Source organism: Tamandua tetradactyla, chromosome 4 (genome assembly GCF_023851605.1).
Source record: "Tamandua tetradactyla isolate mTamTet1 chromosome 4, mTamTet1.pri, whole genome shotgun sequence".
In the NCBI taxonomy this organism is placed as follows: domain Eukaryota; kingdom Metazoa; phylum Chordata; class Mammalia; order Pilosa; family Myrmecophagidae; genus Tamandua; species Tamandua tetradactyla.
Genome location: NC_135330.1, coordinates 54,730,801 through 54,754,394, shown reverse-complemented (window position 1 = coordinate 54,754,394; position 23,594 = coordinate 54,730,801). Strand labels below are relative to the sequence as shown.

General features: G+C 43.0%; 1 protein-coding gene across 3 annotated transcripts; it reads right to left on the bottom strand.

The window, feature by feature from the left end:
• Positions 1-2,763: 2,763 nt before the first annotated feature.
• LHX9 (LIM homeobox 9) lies at positions 2,764-23,555 on the bottom strand. Of its 3 annotated transcripts, XM_077155773.1 has the most exons (6): positions 23,493-23,555; positions 18,193-18,311; positions 15,982-16,184; positions 14,490-14,845; positions 8,402-8,604; positions 6,618-7,185 (listed from the first exon to the last, which is right to left on the bottom strand). In XM_077155773.1, exons 1-6 carry the CDS (start codon positions 23,518-23,520, stop codon positions 6,928-6,930), a joined length of 1,167 nt encoding a protein of 388 aa, XP_077011888.1. In that variant the 5' UTR covers positions 23,521-23,555; the 3' UTR covers positions 6,618-6,927. The 3 variants fall into 3 exon arrangements, with proteins under 3 accessions (XP_077011887.1, XP_077011888.1, XP_077011886.1); XM_077155772.1 differs by lacking the exons at positions 6,618-7,185; positions 23,493-23,555 and adding an exon at positions 2,764-4,258 and having other exon boundaries at positions 18,193-18,986; XM_077155771.1 differs by lacking the exon at positions 23,493-23,555 and having other exon boundaries at positions 18,193-18,991.
• Positions 23,556-23,594: the final 39 nt, after the last annotated feature.

Sequence of the window (23,594 nt, the reverse complement as noted above, 5' to 3'; positions counted from 1 at the left end):
TCTTGTCATTAAAGTATCCTGGATGAAGACCTCAGTTCTGCACTCCATAAAGTAACTATATGATTGTACTTAAAAAATAAGCTGTCTCAATTTATATTAACAAAAAAAGACCATTGTCTAATTACTTACATCATAACATTACAGGGATTTTATATGCTCTTTAAAATTTCTGTTCAGCACATAGGTCAATCCAGTAAAAATGCCACAAATGTTATCTTTTAAATAATTCCCAGTGTATTTTTCTTCTAAAAACACTATTTTGTTCATAGAGTTTAAAAAAGCTTTAGCTGCTTGAAATCCTGAAATAACTTTGTGCTTTTCAAAAATCACATTTGATAAAGGGCATTTATTCTAAGGAATTTAAGTTTACTGAATAATAAATATGACTTTAAGTGATGCAAGCTGTCAAAACCCTTGAATGTCAAAGTTAAAGCTGATAGCCCTTCATAATTTTTCCTTCTTTGGAAAAGGAAAAGAAGCAGAATGAGAATGATTAAAAAAAGGCAACCTTGGCTTTGAATTTCTTCTTATCTGTGTATTTGTCATATATAAAAATTTAAATATCCTTTGAGGTTAATATTTTCTGGTCCATGGGAAGTGCAGAAAAAATTAATCAAGCATAATAAGAGGCAACAAAGACTGGGGCATCTTATTTGTAGCAAATTTTATTTTCAAATAACCATAAAAGGTTTCCAGTTATTCTTTTCAGATTAATTTATATGATCATGCAAGATGTAAACATAAAGTTCCAAAGGAAAAATCATTCCTGACAAATATAATATGTGAGGAAAAAGTACACAGAAATGCACACCAGGAACTTTTACATATGGCTAATAATGGATCTTTATTCTTGCCTGGTTTTCGTCATTTCAGCACAAGGTAAAATGTAGCTCAAAGAAGCAAAAATAATCTGAGGGAATAAAATCATGATATGATGCCCCATAAGTGAGGGTTTAATATATTAGTACTCACAAAGAAATGTTGGAATTGGGGAGTAATATTAGATAAAAACAATATCAATTTTGCAACACCATTAAAAAGAAATTTAGTTATAGCAATTATATTGCTGCTTATATCATATTCATAGACTTTTCCTAGGGTACCATGTATAGTTCTGAACTTTTTTTCCTATGGAAACACATAAAATAAAACGGAAATCTTCCCAATGGGTACTCAAAGTAATATATTAATTTAGAATTACTATTGTGAAAATAAGGTAAATTGTTTTATTATTCCGAAAAAAATGTAATAAGGACAGAGTAGGTATAATTAAAATGCTTTAAAAACCAACAGCAAAAAAAAAAAAAAAAAATCAACAGCACACCAAAAAGAAAATAACTCCCTATTTTTGACATTGGCTGTAAAGCAAAGAACCATGACTATACATTAGAGGTTCTTATTCATTTGAATATTCAGAGTTGGTTCCCAATTATTAAAATTATAAAATAGATCCAAACGGCCAATGCAGAGTTTATCTAAATACCCAGTTTCAAATAAAATACAATGTCATTTCTCCAATTTGGACTAAGTCCTCATATACTTATTTTTACTCTGATGTCTACAGACCATCAAATGTAAAAGGTATTACCTTGAAAAAACACAAACTCTCTACAGGTAAAGCTAGCAGTGTTTACAACATAGTTGAAAACTAAATAGAAAAACTCCAAACAAAATTAGGTGTTTATATATAAATTTTTGTAGTAATAGTGTCACCTTTAATATTCTCCGTAAGGACCTTGAATAACGTAACTCCAAATCATCCACTCCAGAACCTCTCACTTCTAACTCTTTCCACCAAGAATCACTTTACAGGCGCATTGCAATGAAAAATGAGATGATGTTTATATGTGGCTTATAAAATTCTTTGACTGCAAAGAAAATTTATTATAAAAGAATGTACAATTTTCTTAAACTGCATAACATTGGGGTATTGTTCAATAAAGCTATTTACTTTTTAGGTGATAAAAAATCACCGAAGTTTCAAAAGGGTTTGCTTTGGGTCCTTTAATACGGAGTTTTAACTTTATTTGAGGTATCAAAAAACCTACTCTCGATGTAAATCAGCATTAAGACGGCTACTCCATTAAAACCTGCAGACACTAACTCTCATTAAAGCTTTTTTCGTCCGAGATCAATTTGCCAGAAAGTAGACTAACCGAGGCATTTGGCAGGTAGAAGCTTTGACAATTCAGTGCCCTGCTCCCAATTCAGAAAGTCCACATTCTTCCATTCCATGCCAACAAGTGAGCGTGCAGCTGCCCCGACTCAAAGACAGCTGTACATGAAGGGAAAGAGTGGTCATCCTTCCAACTCCACATCACGCGCTTTCTCCTCCTCCCACCCACAGGATTAGTGCTCCTTGCTTTACTCTTCAAGCACGTGCCCGTTTCATATTTGTAATGCTTTTTTCAGATGCCTACTTTCAGTTATGCTCTTTTCCCCCTTTGGTCTCTCCGCGCATTTCACATACCAGACAAACATTTAAAGGTCTGTAAAGCCAGGCGAGGTTCCAACAAATCTCTAAACCCAACTGCCATGGGTAATAGGGCAGGGAAAGAAGGCAAAGCTGTAGGACAAAGATTTGAATGAACTGGCTGGGAATGTATTGGAAAATCTATTTATGTTGCCATAACCACGAATAAGGTTTCAGTGGCGCATAAGCTTTCAAGTTACTGACAAAGCCAACATGCTTCGTGGTCACTCAAAATATTTGTCATGGTGTGTTGCTTTCTTTTTTTTTTTATTAGGAAGTTTTTCTCTCTCTCTCTCTCTCTCCTTTCAATTTTTTCTTTTTTAATATTCAGGAACTGAAAGCATTTAAGAAAACATTCCAAATTCTGAGAAGATGTGTAAGTGAAATATTTAATGTCTGTCATTCATAAAATTTACATCATTTACATAGGGTTCATTTGTAGATAATAAAAATTTCATCATCATGAAAAATTTTCGGGAAAGTATTTTATGTGTTAATTTGTTTAACATATGCTTTGGATATACAGTTAAATAGGAATAGTTTAAAAATTCTTTCTTCAAATATTCCCTTTAACAATTAAAAAACCTCATTCTAAAACACTTGTTTTTCTTTCCACTTGCTCCTTTGCTTGTAATATCATATGTAACTTACACTATGCAAAGATCAGATCCTTGCAAAGTTCAGAATATCTTCATACAGTTCAACAAATTTTCTCATTGCATAGCGAACATGTAAACTTATAGAGGATCCATAAATTTTACCCTAATAATCTAAAAAAGTTGATGAAATTTCTTACATAATAGTCTATTCTGAGGTTTATTTTTGTTGTTATTTGGGTTTTCCTTGTTTTGTTTTTAGTACATATGTCAATTGAATGCAACAAATAAAAATAAGGCATGAAAAGTTAAAAACCAAGTAAGTAACTTTATCCTAGGCTACCAGAACTTAACCTCATTGTTTTGTTTGGATTTTTCCCTAAGTGTTTCGAGTTGAAAATGTTCTGCGCTGCCTCTTAAAAAAAAGACAGTGTTCATAATTAATTTTAACAGTGTGTGCTTAACATAAAGTTAACTATGTTTGCATCAAATAAATGTTTATTAATGAAAGCTATTTATCATACAAGAAACAGCAAAGGTAAGTCATCATACAAAGATGTACACTAGAGGTGACAGATGTAAAAGTGCATGCAGAGTTTTCAGTTTAAAAAAGAAGTATAATAAACAATAATACTAAAATTACTGGGTTTTGATCCCTATACTCTTAAATGAATGATAGCTTCTCTTTGAATTTACAATTGAAAAATGTCATTAACAGATAGGACTAACACACATTAGCAAGCAGGTGAAATGAATGTTTTTGGATTTTGTTTTACAACTACTTGTGCTTGACAAATGTGTAGGATTCTTTTTCAACAATAATTTTCTTCAAATATGGGGTGGGCATATTACTATCATGTTGCTCTGGTTTATACATAGTTTATCTAACTTTGTTTTAGACCACATAGTTTTAAGCCTTCTTTTTTGTTGGACACCATAAAGAAACAGAAGATTTTTGTTGACATTCAGTAAATGACATTTAAGTCTCTCTCTCTCTCTCTGTTTTTTGTTTTCTTTCTTTCTTTTTTTTGGCTGAATAGATTTTTTAAATGTGTGGTTATCATAATCTAATATTGTCTTTGTCTTCACTGCAGTGGATTTCCGATCAAACTTTTCCCCTTCTTTTAATACTTTAGGGAATTTTCAAACGTCGGGATGTTTGGCTGTAATGCCCCAAGATTTGTTCTCCCTGAAAAAAATCATAGTGACAATTTATTAACTACAGAGCAACTTGGCTTTTAGGGGTCTGCAATTTCTATTTAGATTTACAAATATCGGTTTGTGCTCAATAGACCTAACATAAATTCTTATCATATTTGGATTATTTTTCATGCAACTCTTTTATCTGCTAACTCTCTTTTTTATTCTAAAAATTGGGATGAGTCAAATCAGTGGGGCATTACTTATATTATAAGCAGATATATTTTAAAGTTAATATAGATGGAATTACATTGCAAATGCAATGCAGTATATACATTTAATATGAATCAGAAGTTTGGAAATCTAAAAACTATTTGTATGTTTGAATATTTTAAAAGATCTTGTTACTACCATTTTAATGGCTATTACATATAGATATTGGAATCACACTAGTATAGTAAAATCTTAAATAAAATTGATGGGAAATAAAACTCCTTAGATTCAAAATGGTTTATTCACACAAATTTAATAGGATATATCACAATTGTTTGGTCCATAAATATTTAAGGGAGATAGTTTCTATACAATGCATTTATCAATAAACAAAGAAACATGGACAATTTTGCTAGACCACTTACTGTACTATAAACACGAAGCTCAATATATAAGGTTATTGAATTCATCAACTATATTTGAAAGAGTGCACAACTGCTTTCTATGACATGTTTGTCCCCTCTAACAGGATACACCATAAAAAGAGTTTCAGAAATAAGAGGTAAAACAGTACAAAACTAGTGAGGTGTCAAAAGGGTTTAAAACAGTTAATTTAACAAACAACACATATATCCTGATTTTTCACAAACTTACTTCCGAGTTATATCATAAGGCACATAGGAGAACTGAGTTATAATTAGTCTACTTAATAAAGTAGATCTATAGTACCATATATTGTTCTGTCAAAGAACAAAATTTATAAGTATCAATATTTTACCTGTAAAAGTGTATTAATAAGATCTCAGCCTTACCAAGGTTGTTTGGTCTGGTTAGTGGTAAATGCCCAAAATGTAATAGAAATATGAAAAGTCAAGATTTAAGCTCCATATAAGATGATAACCACACTTGCTAAATATATAATGGCAATCACACTTTTCTTCTGTTACAGTGTTAACTTCTCTTCCATCATCTTTTTTTTAAAAAATAAGCTACTTTCTGTGCTAATTTTCTAAAGACCCTGAGCAAAAGTTACAATAATGCACTTTAATGTGGGCAGTGAACTGTCAATATGTAACCACACATTTATACAGCCAGAAGGACACCTTTAAAATCTATTACATAGCCACTTTGACCACCAGAGGAGATTTAAGGGGTCCAAAAAGTGGAGAATATGTGCAAAGTTATTCTCAACAATCCACTAAAGCAAGACATTTATCTTGACTTCTTTTTAATTTTTTTTTTTTAGGAAATCCACAATCTAATTGGTAAATAGATTAACTACAACAGAAGCTTATAGATGAACATTCACCACTGCCCAGACCATTAAGATTTTAGCTTAAATTAAAAGAAAAAAATACTACTGTAAACTAGGAAATATATTCAGATGAGCATCCACGAGGCTTGTGAGTTTTATTTTATTTTAAGAGACAAATAACTTCAAATCACTAATGTCAGAAAAGGGTTTTTTTTTATACTGATGCATTTATCATCCTGTGCCAAAACAAACAAACAAAGAAATCTCATTGTTGGTAATAGTCTACTAAGTTGCTTGGGTTTTTTAAAACATTATTCATATAGAATGCCAGATACAATCTCATGGTACATCCGTAACCAATCAATAGAGCAATTAATTCAATCAAACCTATTTTTTAAACATCTTAAAAATTATATTTTGCTTATTTCCATTTTCTCGGGGAGGGGGAGTAAATCAGAAGGGATGGTTTCACAACTATCATTTTTAGTTTTTGTAGGTTAAAAGTATAAAATTTCAAATTCTATGTGAAATTGTCACAGCTACATAGGGAGGTTGATTATTTTTCAAATGTTGAAAGCAAATAGCTGAATAAAAAGTTTTGCTGATTGTGCATCCCTAAGAGAAGGAAAAGTCACTTTCCTGGAATAGATTTCTCACTCACTCAATCATTAATATTTAAAATTGGTGTATTTAATGTTTTTATTTAAGTATATTCCTCATTTGAATTGATCTTTCATGAAACAAATAGGAATGAACCAAAACATTCTTTTTCAATTTTAAAATGAAAAATAATAATGTGAAGCTTGCAAAATTCCACAAGCACACACACAATTGCAAGATTTTAAAAATAACTGTTTGGTTAATTATCTGATTAATCTAATAATTTAACTGGGAATATTCTTATTTACCCATAATAATACCAATCTTTTTTTTCATCGAGAGTCTGGAAATAAGTAATGTACAATTTTAAGAGGCACTTATTAGAATGATTCAAAAACTCCCCTTACCGACTGAAAGACCTAATTAAAGGGAAAAAAAATCCAAATAACAGTTTGTAGACAAAATATGTTCACTTAAAGGAGACAATTGTGTGAACTCATTTGCCAAGTGGCTGCAGATGCTACACACCAAGCTGTTGTTCTCATTTCCCAAATATTTTGTGGGTTAAAAAAAAAAGTCTTGTAAATAATAAAATAATAATAATTAGAATAAGAAAAAGAAGAGGAAGAATTAAAAAAAAAAATCCAATGTTAGAAAAGGTTCGTTAAGGTAGTTTGTGAGGGGCTTCCGGAATCGTGGCTGTCCATGTTAGAGGTCACGGATGTCACTACAGTGATAGTGGGATTGGTCAGGTCTGTTAAAGTGGTCGCAGTGCCGGGTGGAGTGAGAGCGCCGCTGTCTGCTGAGGGCGGGGCCGGAAGCGACGTGCCATCAGCTTTATCAACACCCCCATTCTCCTGCCGCAAAAGGTTCCTTCTGAATTTGGCTCGTGCGTTTTGGAACCAAACCTGCAAACCAATCCCAATTGATTTCTTTACCGATGTTTATTTTTATTTTTATTTTTTTCTTTCTTTCTTTTTTTTTTTTTTTTTTTTTTGGATATTTGTTTTCTCCTTTTAAATGTGATCGTTTATTTTCCTTGGGAAGGAGGGGCCTTTTTTCTTTTTCTTTTTTTGGTTTTTTTTGGGGGGGGTTAGCTTTCTTTTAAAAGGGTCAGAGTAATTCAGATAATACTATAGATTTACTCTTTCTCAACTGCAATATTTACTCCCCCCATATTAACCAGTGCCACTTGGGACAACCAAAGCTTAAGTGGAAAGGGAAAATAAAGGTATAGAGATAGAAGGTGAAAAATATACCCTGCTTCCTGAGAATGGGGTCATTGAAAATATCTCAAAGTAAGAATCACTCATATGAAATTTGAACATCACTGAAACATATTCAGGATGTTAGGGAATGTGACATGGGGAAAACACTCTTCCGTAGGAAAAACTCTACCAGGCCACAAGCCCCAGACAGCCTAGACTGGTTGGCCGATTTTACAATGCTTGCTATGGGTTGCTGAGAGGTGGGAGAGGATCACAGGTGACCCACAGCAACCCACTACAGGTTCATTCGTTGCATCTTGAATCTTCCTATAGAGACACCACAGTGAGTTTTAGGAAAGCAATCAGGCGACAGGAATAATTCCCACTACTGAGTTTTTAAATATGGTGTGTTAAGATGAGAAAACCCTTGCTCCTATTGGCTGCTGAGACACTAACTATACTTTTGGCCTTTCCGGAGTTGAAAAAGGGAGCCGACCTGAATTTGGAAGGTCGTGACATGTGAGTGAGATGGCCAAGAGTTTGCTGAAGTAAGATAGCACTAGCAGTTCCACCCCTCCCCAAGTCTGTGCACTGAGCCTAATGTCGATGAAATCTCTGAAGCCAGGGCTTGTGGAGGTATCTGCATTTGCTGTGAGGCAAGCTGTGCTGGCTTTGCTGCATCCCTCTCCTGATCTGCACGGAGAATGGCTGCGTTTTAAAAGACCCCGGGTCTGTCTTTGGGTGCCCTCTGGTAAGCCCCCGCAAAATCTCACGTATACCCTCTAGGGAGATAATTAAGATAAACTAATGAGAAGCTGGACGGGAAATCTCCATATCACTCTGAACAGGGAAGAGAACTATTTTTTTACTGGCAAGGGAAAGGGAGATGTAGGCACAGCCAGTGGTGGTTTCTTACCTGCAAAACTCTTTTGGTCAAGCCAGTTTTCTGGGCAAGCTGCTTGAGATCCTTGGCATCTGGGTTGTGGTTGATGGCAAAGTACGATTTCATGGTCCGGAGCTGGTGGTGCTTGAAAGAGGTTCTCATGCGCTTAGTCTTCTGCGAAGGTGGGTAAGGCTGCTGGTCCCGGTCCAAATGGTCTGCTTCATTCTCATTACAACCTGTCGTGACAGGAGTGAACAAACAGTGCTCAGTGGAAACCCCTGTATTAGCTGAGATCATGACCTGCTGGATGATGATGCAACGATAATACAGTAACAGTGAACAAGGCTGTCGACTCAATTATGAGCAGTAATTAGACAGAAAGGGGTTAACTGCCAAAATCAGCCAAACTAGCCTGTTAGTGTGGACACATCTGAAGTTTATATAATAGAAAAATATTAGATAGATCATCTCTTTTGTCGAATGGTTGCTGGAAAAGCTGGGGGAGATGAATAAAATGTAAGTACTAAAGCGTGAGTGAGAAAGACCTCTGAAAGATAACAAACAAAAACCTTTTCTAATATATTTATATATATTAACACACTCCCCACCCCACCCCCAAGGTTTTTGGAAACTGCACATTTTATCATTTGTAGAACGAGACATACTATCTGACAGCATTGGTTTTTTGTTGTGGGAAATGTGGAAAACTTGAGTATTTGAGATCTGTCAAATCTGAAAAATTCTGAGAATCCACTAGCTAGGGGAGAATCAAAGTCAGCTTTAATTTTTAACTGTTTCTGATATTCCAAGAGACTTTTCACTCAGGAAAAGGTTAGAAAGTGATCACAAAAGGGGGAGATTTCGTCCATCTCCTCTCACCCACCCACCCCCATCGGATCTTTAAAAAGTTTCCAAATAGAGAGTTTATTTCTAACTTCTAGAGAAGTTAGGAAATTCAAGTTTGCGGATTTCTTATCTAATCATAAGAATATTAGTTTTAATGGCCTGTAGCTATACTGGTTAACAGAGAGCTATACCAAGTAGAAAATATTTTTCCCTTGGTGCTATTTTAATAAATATTTCTGAAAGAGAATAAGCCCAGACTTTGAGCTCAGTTGATGCCCAAAGCAGTCCCCACAGCTCACAGTTCAGAGACACTGATGATACTTAAGTCTAGACTCAGATCTCGGCCCCTTTGCTCTAGATGTGTGTGAGCGATATGCCAGCTATGCCCCTGGCTGGCCTGGCAGAGAGAGGTGGCATCTTCTCTCCCCTTGCAAAGCCCCCTTCAGCACTGGAGGGCATAACAACCCAGCCTTTGAAACTAGTCTGAAAATCATTATCCCCAGGATATAAAGCTGCACATTTAAAAGGTCATTTCCAATTACCTACTGGCTCTGCATGGAAATATGATTTACAAGATGAAAACATTTTGCCAAATATTTACTGATTCAGCCAGCTTCACAAGTTAAAGGGCATAGCAATTTTCTCTTAACTCCTTACTGCAGATATTTATCTGGTGTTTATTCAGATTTGATCAATCTGCGTTTTAATGCATTATAATAGAGTATCCAAAATCAACCTGATTATATCACCTATGGGGGTGGGGGTGGGGGAGAAACCTAAATCTTGAAGAAAGGGAAGCATCTGTTAAGTATTAGTTCTTAAATTCTGCTTGCTAAAATGTTATCTGTCTGGTGTGCTCTGATTAGAACTACTTTTTAAAAATGTTTCAAACATTTCAGTATATATACAAAGCACAGCAGTTTTACAGTCATCAATCAAGAGGTTAGCTGCCTTACAAAACACATTTATCGAGAAAATCTCTCTAATGTAATACAAATAGGCATGAACTAATGTCTCCTTTGTTTATTGTTCTATAAGACCCTTAAGTAGGAGTGCACGTTTGGCAAAAAGATAGGTGAGTTCATTGAGGGAAGGAGTATGTCATATTCAACTTTGAATCTCTGGAACCTAGCACAGGACCAGGAAATCAACAGGCATCCAGTCAAGATCTTTGAATCCTTTGTTCATCAATAAAATTACAAGTAAATATTAATATAAAATGAAATCAACTTGAAATGGAACCCAAGTCAGATATACATTCAAATTTTGAACACAAACTTGTTAAACCCCACCAGAAAGGGTAACAGATACCCAGAGATAACAGAGAATATACTTTTATATTTTCTCCTATTTCAGCCCTGTGGGGATTTGTCAAGCTCAAATATTCTACAGGATTGCACTTTCATATCCTAAAATGGATGAAACAACACCTTATGACCTATTACAAAACTATACTTATCTCCAGTAAACTGAGCCATGTTTCACAACCATCTTATAAATGCACCCACAGTAAAATAGTCAAAGAGGCATACCTCAGTCATTGGTATGCCTTATTCTTCAAATAAGATTTCATTCTTATCATATGTGAGTAACATGTAACTTTTCCTGAACAATACATCAAATTGAATATTACACTTGGGATAGAAGACTTAACTTGGTGTTTAAATAATGCCCTGAGCCATTTTCACCTCAAAGTCATATTTCTCAGAAATGAATGATTCCTAACCTAGCTATATGATCATTAGTCTTTAAAATGAAACTTAAGTAGAAGCATTACAGTAAGGTTGGGTGCTCCCTGAATATGTACTCTATATCCATTATTTCTGATTAAAAACTCAGCAGAGCTGTTAAGAGCGTTAAACAAATTATGGGGCTTGTTTCCATGCAGAATACAATTCAATATGTAAGGAAGTAGGTGAGGTTTAGCTCCTTATTTAACAGATATTACTGTACATAATTTTTCTGTGACTGTGCTGTCATTTATAGGACACAATTTGTAAAACAATCTATTTCTTCTACCGAGTCAATCAATGCATTACTCTGAATTGCTAATGTACAACCACCAACAGGTTATGTAAACTTGCAAATGATTACTTTTCCCTAGGATCCACTTCTGAAACTCTAGGGTTTTTTTTTTCATGAATTATGAGAGGAAATGATAACCCTCTTAAAACTGTCTTAAACATCTACCTGTAAGTGCACATCCAGTCATACAAAGTTAACGAGAAGATCTAAATGATAACGGAGCCTAAAGAGGTTTTCTGTGGAGGTGTGTAACCTCCTGTGAGCGAACTGATCCCTGGGAGACCACTAGGGGTCAGTACCAGGCTTATTTAACAGCTACCAGAAGCTTTAGAAGTTTGGATGGGAAGGAAAAACCTAAGAAAGGGAGATTTTGAAAAACGGAGAAAATGTATTCTCTACAGAAATGCCAAACTAATTAAATATGGGCTGCCTCTCATAAAACTAAATCTTTCCATCCCTGGGGGAGGGGATGGGGGGGCGGCTTTATTTCAGTCTAGGATTCCAGATAAATTTTTCACACCTCTTTTTAAAATATTGCACAAAGAGGTCTAAACTAAATTACGAATATTCTCATTGAGGGACATTTGGCCTGCATCAAGCATTAACTAATCTTTGTAAAATTTCACATCTTCTCTGACAGTCTTTTAAATCATAAACATGTTTGTGTACATGTGTTAGAAAACATATTAACATGTAAATTATATTTGTTTTATATTAGTATCAATGTTAACCTTTATGAGACCAGTTTACATTTAAGCAAGGATGGTAATATAAGATCTAAAGAATGCTAAAATAATGAGCTAAAATATGTTTTTAATTTGCTGAAGGATTTCCTTTGCTAGTTTTGTAACAAGCTGGCATTAGATTCCTTTTTAACATTTTTTAAAAATTGTGCACTGACTTCTGGTAAGGCATCTTTTAAATCAATAGCTGTAGATTATTTCCACCTGATCTTTAAATATATTTGTACTATTTGTTTGTATCTCTGGGGAAAATCAGAAAGGATGAGGTAGGTGTTAATTAAGAGGCATCACCTCTGTAGTGGTATTATGTACAAACTTTTTCCGATCAAGGAGACCACAGTAGCTTTCTCCTCCTTCATGAACTTGGGGCATCATCTTTCACAATAGCCTTGTAAAAGCACTGATCTGCAAACTAAGGACCTAAGTGGCTGGGGAAGAGATTTTCATTCTTTTTGAGAAATTTATATTCTTCACTCTCTTCCAAGAAGAGAAACTAAGTTCTACTGTCCTTAAAGCTCCCCGGATCTTTCTAATATAAAGATCCAAGGTGAAATCAGATTAGATTAAATAAACAAGCTAAAGGCCAGGCTTGCTGCTAGTTGGCCTGATATTTCCACCCCTTTCTGGACTTTCTCTGGGCTGTGGGATTCCGTCTCTTCAAAGGATGCTCTATTTGCCTAGTTGTGTGAGATGCTCTCTCTCTCTCTCTCTCTCTCTCTCTCTCTAATTAGGGCCCTGGTGAGTGGCTCAAGATTCCAATGTCATCTTCTATTAATAAAAAACAATTAGAGCCCTGCCTGTCCTGCCCCAGGGACCACACATCAAAGAAGATAAACTAAGTGCACTGGGTAATAGCCCCAAACCAGAAACCTGCCCAAATGCATCAGAAGCAAGGGCAGAGAGGTGGGCCACAGCCGGAGGTTGGCAAAACCTGGGCTAGACCCATTGTCCATACACAGACCAATTCTGGTGGGGTCTGCAGTGAGATGACCGGTCCTTTTCCCTCCATTTAGCCACCCTGGCACAAATCCTGTGGGACCAACTGTAGCCCAACTGGGATCTCCGGGATGCTGCCTGTTGTGCCTGTTCAGAACCGATCTGTCCTCTTCAGCTAGGTCTACTAAGAACCCCCGAAGGGAGCTGAGAAGGAGGCTAAGGGAGGATTCCTGACCCTGTGTGGCTTCCCACTGAAAACTCAGAGCAGGACTCTTGTTCCAACTCATTCAGATTGGCTGTGTGACCTTGGGCTAACCACTAATCTGGCTGGGCCCCAATTCCCTTACGTTTCGGCAACAGAATGTTAGGCACCACACAAAGCTTGTGCTTGGTACAGGAAGAGAGAAACAGGCAAGATCTGTGCTCCAGGATGTGCACATTTTGCTGGGCACCTGGGATACTCACGGGATTGCCACAATAAGGATCTCAAGGTCCCTTCCCCCAGAATGGTCTCCCGCTGCCTGAATTTCCTGCTTACTGGGATTTCCAGCCAAAGCAGCTAAACTAGTCCTCAGGCTCCCCCAGAAGTTAGCCAAGACTTTCTGGAACCACTGGCCTAGCAGGTAGAAGCTCCCTGCTCCGAGTTAGATTAACGTCCACAGGGTGCATCCCCATCCTCATTTTTATTCATCCTTTGAATGAGAAATACCAGAAAGGTGGGGAGGGGTGGGCAGACTACCAACAATAGGAAATTAATGCTTGAGTAAGAGAGAGAGTGATAAATGATAGGTGCACCCTCAAAGCAAGAAAGAAAGGGTGCTCTCTGGCCTGTTGCCTGGGTGTTGTTTTTAATTAAAAGGGAAGACTGGTGGAGAACACAAGAGCAACCTGCGCTACCAGTAAGCCGCCTCAGTGGGCCTGACCTGGAGGCTTCCCTTCTGCCTGGGGATCTGGAGATCTGGATGGTCTATCACACAGGGAATGAGCTGGCGGAATGAGTACCCTGGCCTCTGGAAGATGCAGCTGCAGAGAGGGATTCCCATCCCTAAAGCCACTTTTCTCCAAGATCAAGGACCCAGTTTTTGAACACTATTGCCAACTATGTTCCTGATTAACTCTGGGCTGGTGACCACAGCTCTGCTCCCTCTGAAGATTTTTTTTTTCCTTGACTTTTTAGGAAAACCTCCTCCAGGATCTATAATTTGGCATCCACAAAGGAATTGCCCTGGGGCTGTTTTGCTCCAACTGGGAGCCAGAAACTAATGGGCTCATTAACTAATGGGTAACACGGATTTGGCTCTGCCTATTTGGGGTAAGTTACCGCAGGCCAGTCATTATGGATGTGTTTTGTTTGCTTGTTTGTTTTAAACCACGACCTAAATAAAGGTCTCTCTCTTTCTCTTTCTCCCCTCTCCCTCCAACCCTTTTTTTCTAGCGAGAGGGGTTATGGTGAGAAAAAGGGAATATTGCACACTCTTGCAGCCAGATCTTGGGAGAGGGAAGGAGTCCTAAAGTCTCCTCTGGGTAACTGCAGGCCGGGACTGAGCAGCGAGATGGAAGTAGGGGCCCACCTGAGTTGTAATTGACGATATCCACTCCCAGCGCGGGGCTTTTCCGCTTCCGGGGCCGCCCTTTTTGCACGGTGCCGGTGCCGTTGAAATAAGGCAGGGCCAAGCCGCCGCTCTTGGCCGCCAGCTCCGTGTAGCTCAGCTGCTGAGGATACTCCCCTTGCAAGAGGGTCTCGAAGTGGGCGCGGCAATACACCAGGCTGTCCTTCATACCGAAATGATCGCCCGTGGTCAGGGTCTTGTTGCAGGTGGAGCAGGTGAAGCAGCTCAGATGGTAGACAGAGTCGCGGGCGCGCATGACCATCTCCGAGGCGGAGATGCCAAGGTGGCAGCGGGCACATCTCTGCACAGAGAACCTTCTGGAAGGAAACAGCCGAGTTAGGGCACTGGTTGAGGCAAGGTAGGGCCATCTCCTACCCGCGGCGCCTGGGCTTGGTCTGCTCTACAATGGCCCTAGACTGAGACCAAGATGGGCTCTGGAAGGCAGGAGTCCCGGCCCACTTTTACTTTGCCTTTATTTGCTTATTGACCGGTTCTGGTGAACCAGGACCAAGAACCCTTTCATTAAAGTCAGAAAAATCTTATGACTGAGCCTCAGTTTTCGTCTCTGTAAAGTGGGGGAAATTACATTAAAACGAAACAAAACACCTGCCCTAGTTAACTCACACCGCGATGGAAATAATCGATATTAAATAAAATGTCAAATGAAAGCTCTGCATAGATTACAAAACATGTTCTGAATTAAGGTTGGTGTTATTATTCCTGGATGGGTGAATGTGCGTGCAAGCATTCAGAACGATACAGCCCCGGAAAATGACAATTTAATAGAGGAAAGCTTATTCGTTCTTGGCCGTCTCTCTCGCTTGGGCTGAGAGCGGAGCTAGGTCACCTACATGGAGTCTTCTCTCTCCCAATCCAGAGACACGAATGGGGAGAATCAATAAACACCCCTGCCTCTGAGTTTTCTCTCCTATCTGGCGGGCCCCTTTCTAACCCAACGAACTGAGTGGCTTGGGTTTCGGCAATGACGTTTCCTCCTGATTCAGGTCATTTACAAGCTCTCCCGCCACCCGCGCGAAACCTTTAACCCTCCGCAGCTGTTTCCCGGGCTACCGGTTCAGTTCCAAAGCGCGGACCTTGTCCAGTTCGTAGGAAGCGGATAAACCGCTCCGGTCTCCCGTGACAGAGACATGTCCATTTACTCCTCCCGGGATTTCCTCAGATGCCCCCCAAGCGAGCTACGAAGTGCCGGGATTACGCGCGTGGTATGCACCGAGAACGCTCTCGACCTTGGGTGTTTCTCCCACCCAGCCTCAGCACCCTTCCAAGGGGGTCGCATCTTTTAAGGCGTCTGCAGAAGCCCCGTAGACTTTCCTGCCTCGGAATTGACAACCGTACCCCGAAGGGGCGAAAGGCGGGGAGGAGGGAGGCTCCCGGCCTCGGGCAGGTGGCCCAGCCAGGTGTGCCGCGGCGCGTTGGGTAGAGGCGGGAGTACCTGTAGTAATCCTCCTTGCAGTAAATGCTGCCGTCCTTGGCGAAGCAGGTGAGCTCAGACTCGAGGGCCAGCTTACATTCACAGCACTTCAAGCACCTCAGGTGCCACTGTTTGTCGACGGCCAGTAGGTAGTACCTGTCCGAGATCTTGCCCCCGCAGCCGGCGCACAGGGCGGGCTTCTCGGGGCTCAACGGGGGCATGCCCTGCAAGGCAAGCACACCGCACGGCTTAAGAGAGCAAGAGGCTCCTGGCAAGACGGGGACCAGCGGGGCACGCGAGCCCAAGGCGTGCGGGGAGCGCGGCGGGGGTCGGGGACCGCAGCGCAAAGGCCAGAAGTCTGGAAAACGTCTGAGGTTTCTCGCTCTGCGGCTCGCTCTCTTTCTGCGATGTGGGGGCTGAACTGTTGTTCACGTCCAGCCTCCACTCTTAACCCTCAAGACCTCCCGGCCATCCAGGACCGCTTTCAAAAAGGGTTGGAAATCTGTTAACTATAATTTGGTGGGAGTTCCCGAAAGCTAAAAAACAAAATTAAAAAATTTTTTGGCTTTCAATGCGCACAAAATAAAACAACGGAAATGGTTATTGGAAAGGGGAAAGGATATTTTCATGAACACAGATAGTATTTAAACAGCATTTCAATTCTATTTCTCTAAATTCTTATAGGCAGCGTTAAAAATAAAAGAGATGAATTATTATTATCTCTGGGCTCATAATTTAGTCGACATTGCTTTGAGTGGGATTTATTAGGCAGATGCGGGAGTTCCCTCGTTTCCAGGGATATTAGTCTTGTTCCCAGAAAGAGTGGAAAGTGGTTGTTCCCAGGGTGAGGCCCGATGTCCAGACCCCTCAACACAGTCTCTCTCCTCTCCCTTGCTCTGACATCAACATACCCAGGAGATCTTTGTCCTGAAAACTCTCTTTAGTAGAACTTTCCCGCCTGAGTCCCTACCGATGCGGTCAAGGATGGATAAGACTTGACACGGTCGAGCCTAGCCCCTTCGGGAAATTCGGTCTGTTGCTGCTTTTTGGTTTTAAACAGGATAACCACAAAAGGGAAAAAGAAAGTAACCGCTTGATATTTCCCTCAAGACGTGCAGAAGTGGTTGGACTTCCCCCACTAAAACTTTGGCGGGCCTGGAAAACTAAAGGAAAGTTTCTCCCTCTACTCGGATCAGGAGCCCGCACTGAATTTTACCTTGTGCATGTCGACATAGCCACCAACTCGGGTCTTCGGCCCGCCCATAAAACCCCACGGACCCTGTTAGAGCGGTCGGCCAGGCCAGCGCTACGATTTTTAAACTACAATTCCCGGTGTGATGCCAAAGAATCTACAGATTTCTGATGGGCTGAAATCATTTCCGGAGACTTGCAGTTTTCCCCCTCCAGCTTGTGAGGGGAAAGGAAAGCCGTTAGATTACTAATTGGTTTTCTTTATGAAGCAGACCTGGTTTTTATTACCACGAATAGTAGTAACAATGTAGTTGACCACATCATTTAAGGTTTAGAAAAAGAGTGCTCGCGCTTGGGATGGCTGCAGCGCTCCACCGGGTTTTTAATTTGATTTTGTCCTACGCACACACTGGCCGGGCTCAGGAGCGGACCGCAGCCCTGTCTCGGTAGAGGGGCTGAGCTGGGCTGCCAGAGACCCCGGGAATCGCTGCGTTTGAGGGTGCCGAGCACCGACGTTCGGAGTATTGGAGGTGACTGCGTCGCGCCCGAGTGCACGCCGAAGGTCCAGTCATCAAGCTCAGAGACAAGAGGCCCCCTCAGCTCTAGCTTGGCCCAGAAGTCTCGACCGCCCGCTGTCCGCCCATTGCCGGCGCCCAGCTCGCCCTCGGAGCTGCCAATCCTTTTCGGGGGGCGCCCAAGAGTCGGGGGGGGGGAGCGGGGACACAGAGAAGACCCGAGTTTTGGGGTCTGCAGAAGAGGACGCCCCCTTCCTCCCTCTCCCGGCTCGCCCCGCTCACTCCGGAACAGCAGCGGCAGAGGGTAGCGAGCTCGGGGTCTCAGAGCCACAAACATTTCAAGTCAGAAAGGGGCCCGTTCGTTAGCCTCGCAGTCCTGGGCGGACAGGAGGACACCCACCCTCCAGTCTGCGGTGGGCATCCCTACGCCGCGCGGCTCCCAGCCCCTGCGGACCAGGAACCCCAGGCTCGGCTGAACAGAGGGCGCGGGAGCGCGGGGCTGCGGCCGCCGCCAGCCCTTCCTTACCGCGTCGCGGCCGTTGAGCTGGGAGCCTTTGGCCAGACGGGCCTCGGTCTTGGATCTGCGCTCCATCTCCTCCATGATGCCTTGGATGTGGCCTCCGGAGATCCCGTGGAAGAGCATGGCTGGGGGGCGGAAAGGACACGAGCTGTCTTCTGCTCGGCACCCCACTATTTCCATATACACACGCCCCGAACTCTCAGCTCATCCGAGTGAAGGAGCAGAAGCTGACTGCGAAGGGCTGCGCGGTGTGCTATCTCGGAGACGCTCGGGGACAGACGGCGAGAGGGAGAGAGGGAGAGGAAAGAAGAAAGAGGCAGGATGGAAATCGGGTTGCTCGCTGGGAGGAAGACAAAAACAAAAACAAAAACCCAGCGGCTCCCAGAAGATGTGCGGAAAACAAACAAACGCGGGCGGAGGGGAAAGGAGGCGAGGAAGGCGAATCTTACTGCTCTGAGAGATCGGGTTACTAATGGGAAACAACTGCCGCGGGGGTAGGAAAACAAAATCTGGTGAAGAAAGAAAAATAGTTTTTGAACACAAAGAAAGAAAAAGAAGTGCTATTTTCAGCGATCCCTGGCTGCTTGCGAGTTCCCAGTGGCTGTAGGTTGGGTTGGGGACTGCTCCTGCCGGAGCTGTGTCCAATTTGTTAAGAGACTAAAGCCAGCCCATTTTTGATAATTTAGTAGGAGGAGTTCTCTCCCCGGAGCTGCCACGGATTTTTATTCAGACAACAAAGACCTGTCATACTCCTCTCAACCCCCTGGTGATGGGCAAGCAGGGACAAACATTATAAAGGGGAGGGGGTAGGAGAGATGCAGGAGGGAGAAGGAAAGGATATTTACCACTCCCCAACACACACACAACCACACAACCACACACAACAACACATCCTTCAGAGAGTTCCCAGTGTCCACGTTTTAAAGGAAGGAAAGGTGCTCCTATTGTCCCCGCCCTGGTGCAGGGGGCAGAAAGCAGACCTCCCGGGTTCAAGTTCAAGATCAAAACCTGGGCTCAGGGCACACAGAATGTCAGCTCCAATCTTTGGGTTTCCTCCTCCTGGACTCCAGCCGACCCAGTCTGTCACCCCAAATAAGTACATATTGGGCAGAAATTCAAGCACTTATGCTCATTCCTTTCCTCCCTATCTCCTCTTCCCCAGTTCACTTTTTAAGAGGCAGCTGTCTGCTCCTAGGTACATCTATTCGCCCCTTGGGCCCGTGACCCTATCAGATGCCCCAATGTCCCCCAGATTGGAAAGCCTGCTTGGAGAACTTAGGTTTCTCGAGGTTACTTTTGTCAAAAGGATTGGGTTTTTTATTTGGTTTGCTGGTTGTTTTTCTTATTTGTTTTTCTTTTTGGCACAGTACGCATGGGTATGCAACTATACTGTGGCCATAGGGTGATATATTTTCTTACCCAGTTCAAATTTGAAGGGAAACTGCTGTCAATTCTAGAGTCCTGACTGAAACTTGTCAGCGTAGGCAGCAGTTAGTGTGGTTCCCTGAGCTTGGCGCCTGCCCCACTGGACTAGGCACGCTCCCCATTGCCTGCTGTTCCTACTGCCCTGAAGGATAGAAGGTGCACTGCACACTTAGAAGGTTGTGAAAGGGGCACCTCGCCATGGAGGAGGGGAAGGTGAGAGCTGACAAGAAGACCAGCAGACCTGTTCCTTACAAGAGTCCAGATTGTTCTGTTGCCCTCTGTTCCCAGTTAGTGGCAGCTCCTCCCCAGCCCCATTTAAAAACTGTCCATAATGCTCTGATATTCTCAATTCATCCAAACAGCCAGAGGGCCCCTAGGGGACCCCAGGCAGACTGCTAGGCAGCAATCAACCTGACTTTAACCAGAGAGATGAGAAACCCGGAGCTCTCCACTCTTTTCACCTTCTTTCCTGTTTCCCACCACTCCCTTCCCTACTTTTCCTAGAACAGCGGTGTCCGTGTCCTGACACATCCTGATACCTCAGAGGAGCCGCCCAGTGGCAGACATACTTCCCTCCATCCGGGAGAAACCAAAATGGAACTACAGCCAAATCCAGAAGAATGAATTGAGGAAAGAAGCACGAAGCGGGGGGGGGGGGGGGGGGGGGAGAAATAAGGAAGCAAGGGAGAGAGGAATTGGGAAGGGAAGAAGGGAGGAGGAAGGAAATAAGGGTGAGAAATGAAAGAGGCAGGAGGAAGGAAGAGAGGAAGGAAGGGAGGGAGGGGGAGGAAGGAATGGAGGGAATGAGGAAGCCACCCCTGGTGCAGCAGCCTGACTTCCTGTCCCAAAGAAACCGCTCTCTGAGGCTGCTGGAGTACCTCATTCTGGAAACCCAAGACGCCACTGCTTCACCCTTTTTTCTCAGGGTGGAAAATAATGTTATTTGCAGACTGGATGCTGTTATGGTCCTCCGGGTGCCAGAATACAGCTCATAAAACACAATTTCACACAAAAATGAAGCCAATCAAGTGAACTAAGCTGGAGACACCCCCCTCTTTTGGCAGCCCAACCGGACAGCAGGGCTGCTATTTACTGTAAGTAATGTAATTAGTCCTTTTGGATGGAAATCAGTGAGCTTTTCAAATCCTTGCACACACAGGGCACACACCGAAGGGCCCCTGAGAAGGGGCTGGGGGCTAGCAGCCCCTTCAGAGACAGCAGGTCCTCTCACAAAGGGGCAGATTGCCTTCACACAAGTCAGCAGTAAAGAGACTCAGAACCCGAGGAGGAGGGGAAGGAGAAAGGAGGAGGGGTGTCAGAGAAGAACATCAGTCAATAAGCCCAAGGAAGTTCCAAGGAAAAAGTATGGGACCTCAATCCCAGGGACTGCTTTGTTGGGGGTGTTTGAAATTGGGTTTGGCTTTTGGATTTTTGTCTCCCTCAGCAAGAACAAAGAACACAGGAGCACAACTCCCTCCTTCCAAGAGATGAAAACTTTGGAGCCTGTTCCTGAAGAAAAAGTGTTACAAACAAGTGTAAGAAAAAGCCAGAACTTAGTGAAAAGTCTCCTGGGAAACCAACCGTGGAAGTCCTGTGATCCCCCAAATCATTCATTCATTCATCTATTCAACACATCTCTATTATCTGTGAAAAGTTAGAAGCAGGTCAGGGCACCTTCTGCAATCAGCTTCTGGAGTGAATCTTTAGGTACACCTGCTTTCTTATAAAACTCAAGTTATAAGTTCTTGCACCCAATAGGACCTGCTACTTTCAATAAAGAAGTTAACTTCCAGGATTCTTCCTTTTCAATGGATGCAGGAAGTCTGCAGGAAGCTGGAGGTGGGACAGAGACACCAGGAGTTTGGAGGTACTTGTTAGTTCTCCAGCAATACCCATCCATCTGTTCAGCTCTGCCTCCTCTCACAGCTTCTAAAAAGGAAACCCACGGAAGGGGTGGGGAGCTGCCCCAAGAATTGAGTGTGTGACCTGGGATGTCCTAATCTTTTTCTCTTGGAGCCCCGAGAGAATGTCTAAATTGCAACCCCTTGCTACCCCCTAACTCTCAGAGGATGCACTTTACATAGGAGAGTGTCTTTGTAGCTCTGTTTTCTTTCATCTCTCCTGTGAAGGAGCTGGGGACCAGTGGCCTGCAGACAGGAAGCACTCTCCTCTCTCCCAGGTAGGGTTGAATGGCCTGTGAGTACTCTATAAAAGTTGAAGTGTTCGCTTTTTCAGTTCCTGAGGCTTAGCTCCCACCTTGCTTAATGGGACGGGTGCAGTGGGCTCTTCCCAGCCAGTGGCCTGGAAGAGGGTCTCCAGTCTCCTCTCTGAACTCAAAGCCTCAAATAGGAACAATGGGGCAGATCCCTGACCAGGTACCCTATACCCTCCCTCACAATTGAGCACATGCAACCCACTAAACTCTTTCTTTCCGCACCACCAGCTGCCATCCGGCTACTGTTGTCACTTTCAGGAAAGTGGCTGAACTCCAACAGGGCAAAGGAGTAGGAATTGAAGGTTTGGGGTCCTGCAATCCCCAGGAGGGGTAAATAGCCCAACTGTGGCAGGCCCACCTTGGCAAAAGGCCCAGACCCAGGGGCACACCCCGGAGGGGAGGGGAAATAATGGGATGCATGGCCTTTCCCAGAGGACAATGAAGGCTTTACAGTTCAAAGATGAAAACCCCAGAAAACCTGCATCTCTTGAGAGTACAGGTGACTCAAGGCCTCTTTGGACCTGAATTTTGAAGGCCATGACTTTATGTCTCCTCATTTGCCCTTAAAAGAGCAGAAGTGGCCTTTCTTTCAGACTCGATTAAGTTGGTTGATGAGCCCTCTTGGTCTGTAGGGTTCAGCTCCTGAAACTGAGCGGCTTTTGGCACCATAGTGAGCACCCCAAGGCCTCCGGGAAAGTCAGAGGCGTTGTGTGCCCAAGCTGCGCTGCGAAGCCGGGGCGAGCTGATGGGTAGCTGGGGAGAGTGAACACAGGGATTATCTACATGCGAAGTTTCCCTACCAGGAGGTTGGCAGGACAGAGCTGCATGGCCGGCCGCAAGGGCACACTTCTGATTCCACCCGGAGGAGGACGGTGGTGGTGGGGGCGTGCATATCTTTAGGAACCAGGCTGGAGGGGGCCGAGCGGAGCCGGGCTGGGGGGAGGGCGCGGCCCGGCACCGAGTGGGGGCCTGCGAATGCGCCCGCGTTGCGCGTCTTTGCCCTTGGTTCCCCCTGCACGGCTCCCGGGCGGGGACCCTGCCCTTGCGAGCTGTGGCTGTCCAAGCACACCCTCCACGCCCGCGAGGCCTTTGTCGGCTGCTTGCTTCCTTCAAACCTCTCGGTCCTCCTAGGACTGGACTCCTCTCCAAAGGAGTGGCCGCCCAGTCTAGAGTACTGAAAACTGAAGCCCATTCACCTGAGATCCGCCGCGCCGCAGCCCGCAGCCTCCCCAGGAATAGAAGGAGACGTTCCCGCACCGCGTGCGCGGAGATCCCTCGATCACTCGCAGAAACGTCTGCGCGCGGTTTGGGCTGAACAAAATGTGAGTGCCGGGTTAAGTCCTGTATAGGAGAGAGACAGTGTCTTCTTCCCTCCCTCCTCCCCGCAGCTCCGCAGAGGACAAGTCGTGGCTCCGGATCCTCCGCCCGGCGCCCCAGACCTGCAATCCTGAGGAAAGTCAAAGACATTCAAGAAAACGGCAAGAGAAGGCAAACGCAGATTCAGGAGACTCTGAAATACGTTGTTTATTTTGGAACCTACGAAGCGCGGTTTAATTTTTAAGACAAACACACAACGAAGGCACGCGCTCGCGTGTGCTCGCCATATACACAGAGGCCCAAGAGAAGGGGTCAGAGAAAATGAGAAGGAACCTGGCATATAACTCACCTGCCTCTAGAGTGGTGCCGTTCAGCATTCTTAGAGCAGAAGGACTTGATCACGCCGAAATGGTGTCCGCACTGGCAGAGAAAAGCGGCGCGTCAACCTCGT